We start from the raw sequence: 11,024 nt of genomic DNA, 5'->3' as shown, positions 1-11,024 counted from the left end.
ATATGATTTATTAATATTTTTTATTTAATGATAATATTTGGGTGACATTCATATTTCATTAATATTACATGCTATATGTCACCTGCCCCACATGTCAGCAATACAGAACCATGTAGTGACGTCATTGTGAGGCACAAGAGGGGCGCGGCTCCCTTGTAAGCGTACATAAAAAACGAGAGAGAGAGAGAAAGAGAAAGAGAGAGAGAGAGAGAGAGAGAGAGAGAGAGAGAGAGAGAGAGAGAGAGAGAGAGAGGGAGAGAGAGAGAGAGAGAGAGGGAGAGAGAGAGAGAGAGAGAGAGAGACCCAGTGATGGAGCAGAGGAGGAGCAGTGAGGGTGCTGACGCTCTGCCAGAGGAGGTTCTCTATCCTGGTCAAACTGGCTCCCTCTCCCCCGCGGAGGTGACGCTCTGTTCGACGTGAGTGAGTAAACAAGCGGAGCGTTTGCAAGAGAGATGTCGCACATCACGTCTTGTTCCTGTGGAGTTTTGTAAACCCAAAAGGTAGGAATTATTCCTGAATGAACTCATGAGCATATTTGCTTAACTGTTCCCTTCAAGTGCACGTTTTCTTAACTACTGCTGTGCATCAAGTTCTTCCTGTTGTGCATGCGTGCGTTAGAAATAAGTGTGTAGCAGCAAAGCAGGTATCAAAAATTTAGAAAAGTGCATTGATACGGAGGATGATGGTGACAATGATGATGACTGACATTATTGTTGTTGTTATTCACATTTTTATTGTTGAAAATAATAACACCTAACAAAAGTGTACATTATTATTATCCGTCCATCCATTTTCTAATCCGCTATCCTCATGAGGGTCGTGGGGGGTGCTGAACCCTATCCCAGATGTCTTTGGGCAGTAAGCAGGGGACAACCTGAACTGGTTGCCAGCCAATCACAGGGCACACATAGACTAACAACAATCCACACTCACAATCACACCTAGGGACATTTTTTTGGAATGTGGGAGGAATCCGGAGTACCCGGAGAAAACTCACGCAGGCATGGGAGAACATGCAAACTCCACACAGGAAGCCCAGAGCCTGGAATCGAACCCTGCACCTCTGCACTGTGAGGCGTATGTGCAAACCAGTCAACACCATGCCGCCCTATTATTATTATTATTATTATTATTATTATTATTATTATTTACATTTTCTGACTGGGGATGGATGGATGGATGGATGGATGGATGGATGGATGGATGGATGGATAGACAAAAAAGAGACAGACAGACAGACAGAAAATATACTATCCTTATTTATAGGTTAAATGGTTTGGTGCTTTTTAAAAACGATTATATTTGCTTTTAAAACTAGATGGCCAAATATGGCCCACAGGCTGCAGATTTCACACTCTTGCCTTGTACTGTACATGAATTCATTTCCACAAGAAATCATATATGTGCTTCCTTGCAGAGAAGAGTCCCAGACTGTTTTTTGCTCTTCACTCCTCCCATCGCCAGTTTTCAATGTGGGATCCAGTTTTGTCACTCTCGCCAGGCTGAAATCCTCCAGGGTAAGGATCTCACTCATGGCGGCCCTGCTCCTTGGGCTGTTGCTCTTGGCCATGCAGTCCCCCACTGTCCCCTCCACCGGGCCCCTGACGCTCGGCGAGGGGTTGCCCGCTGCCCTTTTGTCAGCCGACAATGGCACCGTGGACCACCCCAATGGGACAGCGCAGCAGCTACCGCGGATCATCATCATCGGCGTAAGGAAAGGTGGAACGCGAGCGCTCATCGAGATGCTGAGCCTGCACAGCTCCGTGGCAGCGGCCCAAAATGAGGTGCACTTCTTCGACTGGGAAAGCCACTTCCAGAAGGGCTTACCTTGGTATCGCAGCCAAATGCCCTTCGCCTACCCCAATCAGATCACCGTGGAGAAAACGCCCGCGTACTTTACATCCGCCAAAGTCCCCAAGCGGATCCACCAGATGAACCCGGATGTCAAGCTGCTGCTCATCCTCAGGGATCCCACGGAGCGCGTGCTGTCAGACTATACGCAGGTCTTCTACAACCGCCTCCAGAAGCACAAACGCTACCAGCCCATTGAGTCAGTGTTGGTGAAGGACGGCGAGGTCAACCTGGGCTACAAGGCACTCAATCGCAGCCTGTACTACATGCACATGCAGAATTGGCTGCGGTACTTCCCGCTGGAGAGCATCCACATCGTGGATGGTGACCAGCTCATCCGCGACCCCCTTCCCGAGATGAAGAAGGTGGAGCGCTTCTTGAGAGTGGAGCCGCAGATCAACGCCTCCAACTTCTACTTTAACAAGACCAAGGGATTCTACTGTTTGCGGGAGGACGGGCGGGAGCGCTGCTTGCACGACTCCAAGGGCAGGGCGCACCCTCGTGTGCCCCCTGCCATCCTGCAGAAACTCGACCAATTCTTCCACCAGCCCAACCAGAAGTTCTTTGAGCTGGTAGGCCGAACGTTCAACTGGAAGTGAAAGCCTTCTATTTTCGTACTAACAGAGTAGATGAACACTCACTATTTTTATACAATCTACACTACTTACAAAAAGTTAGGGATCATCAACTTTCGGGTCAAATTTCAAGGTGAACCTAGGATGTATTATAACCGTGTTCGGTTATTGTTCATGGGTCAGTTATTGTGGCTTCAGTCTCTTGCGGGATTTTCATTTATTGCGGGGATCATGGAACATATGTATACCCAAATTAAGTTCACCTTTTCTAAGCTTTTTAAATGGTCATGTCCAACTGTTCAGTGGTTCACTACTTTGTTGCAAAACTTGCTGTTCTCTATCAAAAAGTTGAATGGCAAAATCCATAACAGGTATTTGATCCACGAATGGACCAACACATTTCCTGGTTCATTTTGAATCAGTATTTAAGATTCCTCTTCATCTCTCTGTTCACATTTTGATGTCATGAGTCTTGAACCTTCAATGACAAAACGATTGTGCAACCATTGCGAGGCTTTAAAGAGGATGTTCTCAGAGGGATGTGACCACTGAGTTGAGATTATCACGATATCAGAAGCAGATTGCAACAGAGATTGAGATCAACTGGGAAAGTCACAGAAAGGCATAGAAGACATCGGCATAGAAGTGGACGTCCTGAGAATGTATTGGTTAAGCTACTTGTTAGAGCACAGTTGTGTCGTAAAGTTGTACATCGAACAATTGGACAACATTGAGAAAAATTAAGTTCACCCGTTTTGCATTTTAGGTTCATCCTTAAATTTAATCCAAAAGCTAAAATATCTCAAACTTTTTAAATGTAGTAAATATACATTCTTTACGAGCAGCCATGCTGTTTTTATCTCGCATCAACAAATACAGCTTTTTATTTTATCTGTGGATGTTTTATGAAATGAAATGTAACCCGTTTTTAAATGAATTTATGTCAGACAGGCGACCCAGTATGCTTGTTCGGTGATCATGACGGTGTACTCTAAGAGTCTGTTCTGGTGTGAATTTAGTAAGATTTCAAATTAAAAAATGCACACTGTATTTAGTAAAGAGCTGACATGTCTCTAAGTGTTTATTTTTATTTTTTTTAACGCGTTGACCTTTTCAACAGCCCGTACCCCAAGGAAATGAGTACTATTTATTAAAAAAATAAAATAAAATCGCACTGCCTACAAAATGAATTTTATTTGCAGGTGACAGAGGAACGATTCATTCAATTTAGCGGGGGGGGAAAAAAGCCAAGCATGTACACCGCCTATTATGTTTCTGTGCATCCAAGGTGTCTCGTTCTCGCTATTTCAACCCAGCATGTCCGCCATGTGGAATGTTCTGTGGCTCGTTTGATGAAATGAGTGGCACTAATATTCACGTTGCTGTATCATCGTCCAGTCGGATCATCATGAAATACTTAACATTTCCTGTGATTTCCTAACTTCTGGTGAACTCATATTGCCTGTAAATAGAGTTTTGTAAGATGAATAATTAATACTACATTAAAGAGTTATATTGTTTGCAGCATGTCTTCTTTCTTTTTTGTGCTAAACCCTGCACTTTGGCAGGTTTCCCAAAACTGTGGCCCTAACACTAGTTGACGACATAACTTCATTAATCTTTGGGTGCATTGTCAAATAAGTATCTAGTTTTTCCCCTTTCAGAAAAGAACAAAAACAAATTGCAACTTTAATTTTCTCAATTCATAGATACTATTGTTTACACATGGACATAAAACGTTAACTGCTCAACCCATTTGAAATCTGATGCTGAACAAAACAGCAGCACCTACAGAGACAGTGTAGAGACCAGAGGCGATTGCTCTAAGGCTGCAAGGGAAGCTCACCTTCCTTTAAAATGTCAAAAGATAAGTGATCAGATATATGTGTGTACATAGAATTGTGTGTACATGTCATTGACTAAATATGCGCTACAACGCGCTCAACTTTTGTTCCGAATCAGCTTCTTATTACTGGTTATGACGCGACTCTCTTCTCATTCATTCCCGCAGCTTCACTGTGCTTCAAACTGTGTGGACGCTGAGCGTCTACAGCATGGACGCTGGCGTCGAGAAAGTAGTCCCAATGCATTGAAACGAGACGAATCATTGGATATATGCTGTTTTTGTCCCGCCCATCAGACGCTCAGCGTCTCTGGGAGTCTATGGACAGTGGGCGTTTAGGGGCTGGCTGAGCTTTTCTGCATGATGATTGGATAATCCCTTTGAGGCCGAATCTCTTTTTGATTGACAGCGAAATGAGCCAATCGCCGATCTTTTGGTGTCGGCATCCATGGGAGCAGCTTTCAATTCTCATTCTGTTCTGAGTTGAACTGGAGACTTCTTCCACTCATCTTCGCGACACTCTCTTTGTTGAAAACAACTAGCAACAAATTAATCTTTTATTTCTGGCGTGTTTTATTGTAGTTGCTTGTGTTCGCAGACTGACTTATATCCCCACAGTTAAGACCCTGGAAAAGACGCCTTGTTGGTATGACAGGGTCACAGATCATTTTCTTGAAAAGGAACGGAGAGTAGAATTCACGTATAAAAAAAACGGACACATTTTATGCTGTAGGCCAAAATTGAGCTTGTCCTCCTTGACAGACCAGCATCTGCCACTGGTCGAGACACACTGCATATTGTAAAGAAGACAGTATTAGAGATGAGGATGTGCATAGTTCAAAACAAATTTAGCTCTGTCCATGTCTGTATTTCAAGGAATGACAGTCACACTGTTTTGCTCTCGCCAGTCGACAGTTTGAACACCTTTTACAAGCCTCAAGAAACTTTTGTCATCATCATCAGGATGACACCGGTGTGTCAAAATAGGGGGCTTCAGACTCATTCGTGGTTGAGTGATTGAACAAGGCTTTATTATGCACAAAGTATAATTTTAAATAGATGTCACCAATGAATGTGGTCGTGATTAAGTTTATTCCATCTCCAGATCTTACTTATTTGACTGGGGAGGGCAGGTCGATAAGTCCCAACGAGCCTCCACATGAGATGGAAGGGGCCTGGCTTGAGGTTGCAGTCTATAAAAGCTGATGCCACCCCACTTCTCTCCTCCCTTCTTTCTTTGTATCTCTTGGTGCCTTCTGGCCGTACGACAGGCCTCTTTTGGCCATGTGCCTGTAGCTGGGCCCTCTCACCCTTTCTCTCTCTCTCTCTCTCTCTCTCTCTCTCTCTCTCTCGCGCGCTCTCTCTCTCTCTCTCTCTCTCTCTCTCTCTCTCTCTCTCTCTCTCTCTCTCTCTCTCTCTCTCTCTCTCTCTCTCTCTCTCTCTTTCTCACACTTTCTCTCTCTCTCTCTCTCTCTCTCTTTCTCACACTTTCTCTCTCTCTCTCTCTCTCTCTCTCTCTCTCTCTCTCTCTCTCTCTCTCTCTCTCTCTCTCGGGGCCCCTTTCATCCAAGCTGCCACGTTTCTTTTCTTCCAATGATCTTTTTCTTCCTTTTTTGGGTGGCGAGCCCAGCACTCTCCAGTCTCGTAAATTTTCCTTGCAAGGTCAAGGCCAGAGGCTGAAACCATGCCCCTGCTCTGTTACCAAGCCGACAAGCTAGTCAGCCACATGAAGCACCCAGAACTCACTCCTTTCCGAAGAGGGCCAGAGAGTTCAATAGCCAGATGCACCCCTCATGCCCGTCCTGTATGTGACGCAAGACCCTTTTTTCTTGTCTTTTTCTAATTTACAATTTTTCCCCCAACTTTTGCCAACCACCCCCTGTCTTCATAAGGTTCCTAAGGCTTGAATCAGGATGGATTCTTCACAGCTCATTCATTCACTTCATTCAGAGGACAATCAGTGAGTGCAAAATGACCAGTGTAAAAAAACAAATTGTTTCTTAAAATTGTGTCAAAAGGGGCTAGGTTAAGGAGATACATGCCCATTTTTTTGTTATTTTTATTGTTTGTCTTTATTTTATCATATTATATTTCATTGCTACTCTTTTTATTAATACCCTACCGACGAGATAGCAATTACTTTGCTCCAATCGCGTCGCAATGCCATTCTCATCTTGAATGGCGCCTTTTGCGACAATCGACAATCGCAAGCAAGTATTCATAGACAACATTTATGTTACATCTACAAAGATGCCTTCTTGAATACGTTGACGATGCAGCCATATTGGATGTGGCAAAATGAAGCAAATTGTGAATATGCTTCTTCGGTGGAGATGTATCATTGATTGTATGATGTTATCATAGCTCAGTTTTATGAAATGATTTGCCAAATTTATGTCTAATGTTACAGCCACATACAATATGACGGATGGGCTGACATCGCTTTACCTGCATGGTTCAACAACTGTCCGCTACAGAATTGAAAAGTAAAAGGAAAATAATATTTATATTCATTTTAGATTTCCAAAGAGTTTCTGGCTCCCCTTTGAATCTTGTTTCAAACGTTTTATATGTATGCCTCTTGAGTTGCTGACAGTAATTTAATAAGTCAAAGGCGGGATACATCCTGCAGTGACGGTCCGAGCGACACAAACACACCGAAGAAAAACACACGGGTGAGAACCCTGCATCTCTCCTACTGGGGGCAACTCTACAAGGGAGCACAAATTCCCAACACCAACATTAATGGTCACCATGACGACATTAATTTAAACAATAGAAGAACATTTCATGAAGCATTTAAAAACAATTTTTTAGCCGTGCTGCCCCCACAGAGCAGTGGCACCCTCTGTGGCACATGCCAGAAATAGTCACAGGTACTCTGGAATGGTTCTGTTTTACATTCCAGTTTCACTTGACATACATTCTAAAACTGTACACATGCGTGTTTGGTCAATTGAAGATTCAATATTGTCCATCAGTGTAAGTGTGAGTGTGCATATTTATGTGTGCCCTCTGATTGGCTGGCAACCATTCCAAGGTCAACTGGGATGGGCTCCAGTTTACCCGGACCCTAATGAGAATAAGCAGCAGCGAAAATGGTTGATAAAAAATCACACGGTTGCGAGCCTTTATTGCGAAGCACCTATCAGGTTTCCCAATGTGGTTTCTTGTCCTATGAAGGGCCACACGTCTTATTTGTATTCATCTGCGGTTTGCAATTTTACTTTGTTTTTCTTCTCCTACCAGATCCATTTACATGTATGGACCGTTTACCGTGATCATTTTGAGGGTCTGCTGCGTGAATTTAAAACACATCTTATTTGTGACCTCGGCCACCTTGGATTTCATGCATAAGCAAGTACAGGCGGCGAAATCAGTCAAAGAAATAAGTTGCTGCCGACAGAGTGGTAATTCAAACGTGGAGTGCAAAGAAAGCGGAAAAAAAGCGAACATGTTTATGCTCAAGGGCGAAACTCTTTATTGAATATTGCAAACATTATCAAGAGCACTGCAAAGCTGATGAGTGCCTCAATACAGATAGTGAGATTAATTGAGCTATGTGGATACAATTATAAAGTTCACATTCTGCATCTGTACTCCCTAAAAACGCTGTGAGGAGAACCATTCTCACCTTGTAACAGAGCTCCACGTGGCCCTGATCTGATTTGTCAACTTACTGCTCACAAACATGCACGCAAGTTATTTGAACTCCAGTCAGCTGGCTGCATTTAGCTTGACTCATCCAATATTTGACCAAAAAAGGTCAAAGACGAAATATCCCATTAGCCTTATGCAATAACAGTGCCAGTGTGCATATTTTTGCCATTTTCAAACACATTCTGCTGCCGGTAATTTAACAATAATCCTTTGCATGTGTAATGTAAGTGTTAATATGTTGTCAGTGCATCGTACTTCAGTCAGTGAGGTAAAATTGTATTAGATTTTTGCTGCTGGTTAATAAAAGGGCTTATATGACACTTTTTGATTTATTTTATAGCTAATTTAATCTACTGACAGTGTTCCAGTATCAAGGCTCATGGCTCTGAGGAGATCATGAAAGTCTCATTAAGCTCGATGCTTGTGAAGCCCTCAAAAGTTTTACAGCAGCACATTTGCCTGTAAAATCAGATAATTAATCTGTGCCGCACACATAATGTGGGTCCTCACCCACACATGCAGCATTAAACTCAGGATACAGTCGGGATTAATGGGACTGCCCAGATACATCCTTTGTTTTACAACATTTATTCACCAAATAGGTCTTTATTTCCTCAACTACAAAATGGAGGATCCCAGGTGTTTATTTGAAGTAAGGTATCTATTTCAGATGAAGCCCTTAATGTTTGCAAATGCTTTTGTAAGATCGAAAGAAAAACATGCTGTAATTTCATCAAATAATAGCTAAGAGTGTTTATTTACTGAAATACAGAGTCACCTGTTTATTTGAAGTAGGGCATCTATTTGAGATGCGTCCTTAACGTATACAAATGCTTGTGTCACAAATAAAAAAAAAACATATCTTGCAATTGATTACCAAGTGTGTTTATTTACTAAACAACAGAGGGTCCGAGGCATTTATTTGACGTAGGGCATTCATTTGAGCGGAAGCCTTGATTTGTAAAAATAGGAATGAACAAAAATATATTAATGCTGTATTTCACCAAATAATGCTAGGATTCTATTTGAGAGGAGATCTTAATTTTTAATTTAAATCATCAAACATTTGTATTTATTCAACTACGGGCCCATGTATATATAAATAGTTACGGCATCTGTTCTATGCACAATATTTGTAAATCTTAGAGGTCACATTATCTCTAAGTTGAAAACATTTAAACATCAAATAATATGCTATTCTAGTGACATTTTATTGCTACCACTCTTGTATTAATTATCCCAAACAAAAGCAGAATATTGCATTGGGCTATAAATGTGCATGGTGAGTATAGAGGGATCATGTGATTATGGGGGGGAAGCTAAAGCTGCATGAAATCGCAGTTTTGCCAAGTGCACAGTGGATAAAATAGGTAAAAATAAACATAATTGCTCTTCGAATGCAAAATCAATTGCCCTGATGTAGTGCTGCCCTTTGTACTCATTTACAATTTAGTTAAGCTGAGTAGGGAAAAGATGTGAGACGATAATGCTGTGATTGACATTGTCAGAGATGTAGTTATTTTAACAGTATATTTATTGTTGTGGTTGTCATTTGCATTGGTGTATAACTGCAAGGAATCCCACTGAAAGCTGTTTCTAATGAGTCTATTCACAGCATCAATTCATGCAGAATAAACATCTTTATTAGTCTCGAAAGTGAATTGCCTCCTGGTCCTTCAGCTGTCAGGAATGATGATGGATTTTTAAGACCCTCTTTCTATTTCTCCTTGAAGACATTACACTGAGTAAATTGAATGTAAATTCAATCCGGCTGAAAGTTATCATCTTCTCGGGGGAGATCATGCAAGTCATCCATTTCCCCTTCCATGCTAATTACATCAATAAGCTTTCCCACATTGCAGTTTGCACATCAATAAAAATACCAAGGTGGTTATACTTCTGAGGAGATGCCGTGAGATGTGTATAGATGTAGAGACTTGTACATTGGATTCGTTTAAAAAAAAAAAAACAACAACAACACAAAAGCAGACGGACCTGTGACGTAGACTCACAAATTTCTATCATCTTTATGTGGAAGCCAGCAGGCTGGGATGTGCTACTGTTGTGCGCCGCGGTGTTTTGTTATCATTTATTTCCTGGCATGGCCTCCTCTAGCTCAGGAATAAACCAGCATTGCCAGTGATATCTCCCACTGAGAAGACACATACCTCTGCTTGTGTGTCTGCGCGTGCACGCGTGTGTGTGTGCGTGTGTGTGCGCATGTGTGTGTGTGTGTGTGTGTGTGTGTGTGTGTGTGTGTGTGTGTGTGTGTGTGTGTGTGTGTGTGTGTGTGCGCGTGTGTGCTGGGCACCACAAACATTTTAGCACCCGACCCCAAAAAGAAGGGGAACCCGAACTATCTATGATTGAATTCAGCATGTCGTGCTAGCATGCTCATATCAAGGCCAAACAGAACGGAAACTTTTGCTGGCGGTGTTGTTATGCAGTCTAGTTGTGCAATTGTTGTCTTTTCCAAAAATGCTAGTTCTCAGTACACATCTGGTTTAAATCAAACCTGATGTATTACATTACAACATCACTGAAGAGGGGTACACACAGGCCAATAATCGGGCTCAACTTGAGCATGTCCTCAGACTGATTTTTGCGACTATGTTTTTATTCACTCAAATGCACACAGTACAGGGTGTTTATCTGAAGTAAAGTGCCTATTTGAGAGAATAATTAACACAAACGCTTGTGTAAGGTTCGTACGGTACTAGACATTGAATCATCATTGGATTAAATAAGAGAAATATCGAAGATATTTCCTCAGATAGTAGCTAAGCGTGTTAATTTGAAGTAAGGCATCTTCGGAGTCAGCGGAGTCCTTCATGTAACAAAATACTTGCATAAGGGTAGCGATACAGTAGATACTATATTTCCACAAATAGTAGTTTTCGATCTTCATTTACTCAACTGTAGAGAGAACTGGGTATTTATTTAAAGTCGTCATGATCCTGGCTTGCTTGCTTTTTGTTTCAGTCTCTAGCTAGCGATTGGGCGTTACCCAAGTCACATCTGTCTCGAACGTGGCTTCATTACCTGCCTGCATTATAAACCAGGCCACAACAACAACTGACTGTCGGATTATTACC

At 42.1% G+C, this 11,024-nt stretch overlaps 1 protein-coding gene across 1 annotated transcript; it reads left to right on the top strand.

Annotated features, from left to right (window-relative positions):
• The first annotated feature begins 286 nt into the window (after nucleotides 1-286).
• On the top strand, nucleotides 287-3,950 carry hs3st1 (heparan sulfate (glucosamine) 3-O-sulfotransferase 1). The gene is made up of 2 exons (XM_019870097.1): nucleotides 287-500; nucleotides 1,418-3,950. The coding sequence occupies exon 2, from the start codon at nucleotides 1,533-1,535 to the stop codon at nucleotides 2,448-2,450; it is 918 nt and encodes a 305-aa protein (XP_019725656.1). The 5' UTR covers nucleotides 287-500; nucleotides 1,418-1,532; the 3' UTR covers nucleotides 2,451-3,950.
• The last annotated feature ends 7,074 nt before the right edge of the window (nucleotides 3,951-11,024 follow it).

The sequence above is a fragment of the Hippocampus comes genome, unplaced genomic scaffold (assembly GCF_001891065.2).
Source record: "Hippocampus comes isolate QL1 unplaced genomic scaffold, H_comes_QL1_v1.1 scaffold9, whole genome shotgun sequence".
NCBI classification, from domain to species: Eukaryota; Metazoa; Chordata; class Actinopteri; order Syngnathiformes; family Syngnathidae; genus Hippocampus; species Hippocampus comes.
The sequence above is the reverse complement of the archived record's forward strand: the minus strand, read 5'-3'. Positions and strand labels throughout refer to the sequence as shown.

Bases quoted from the DNA above. Each gene is read 5' to 3' on its own strand.
- hs3st1 (XM_019870097.1), top strand. From the start codon at position 1,533: ATGGCGGCCCTGCTCCTTGGGCTGTTGCTCTTGGCCATGCAGTCCCCC.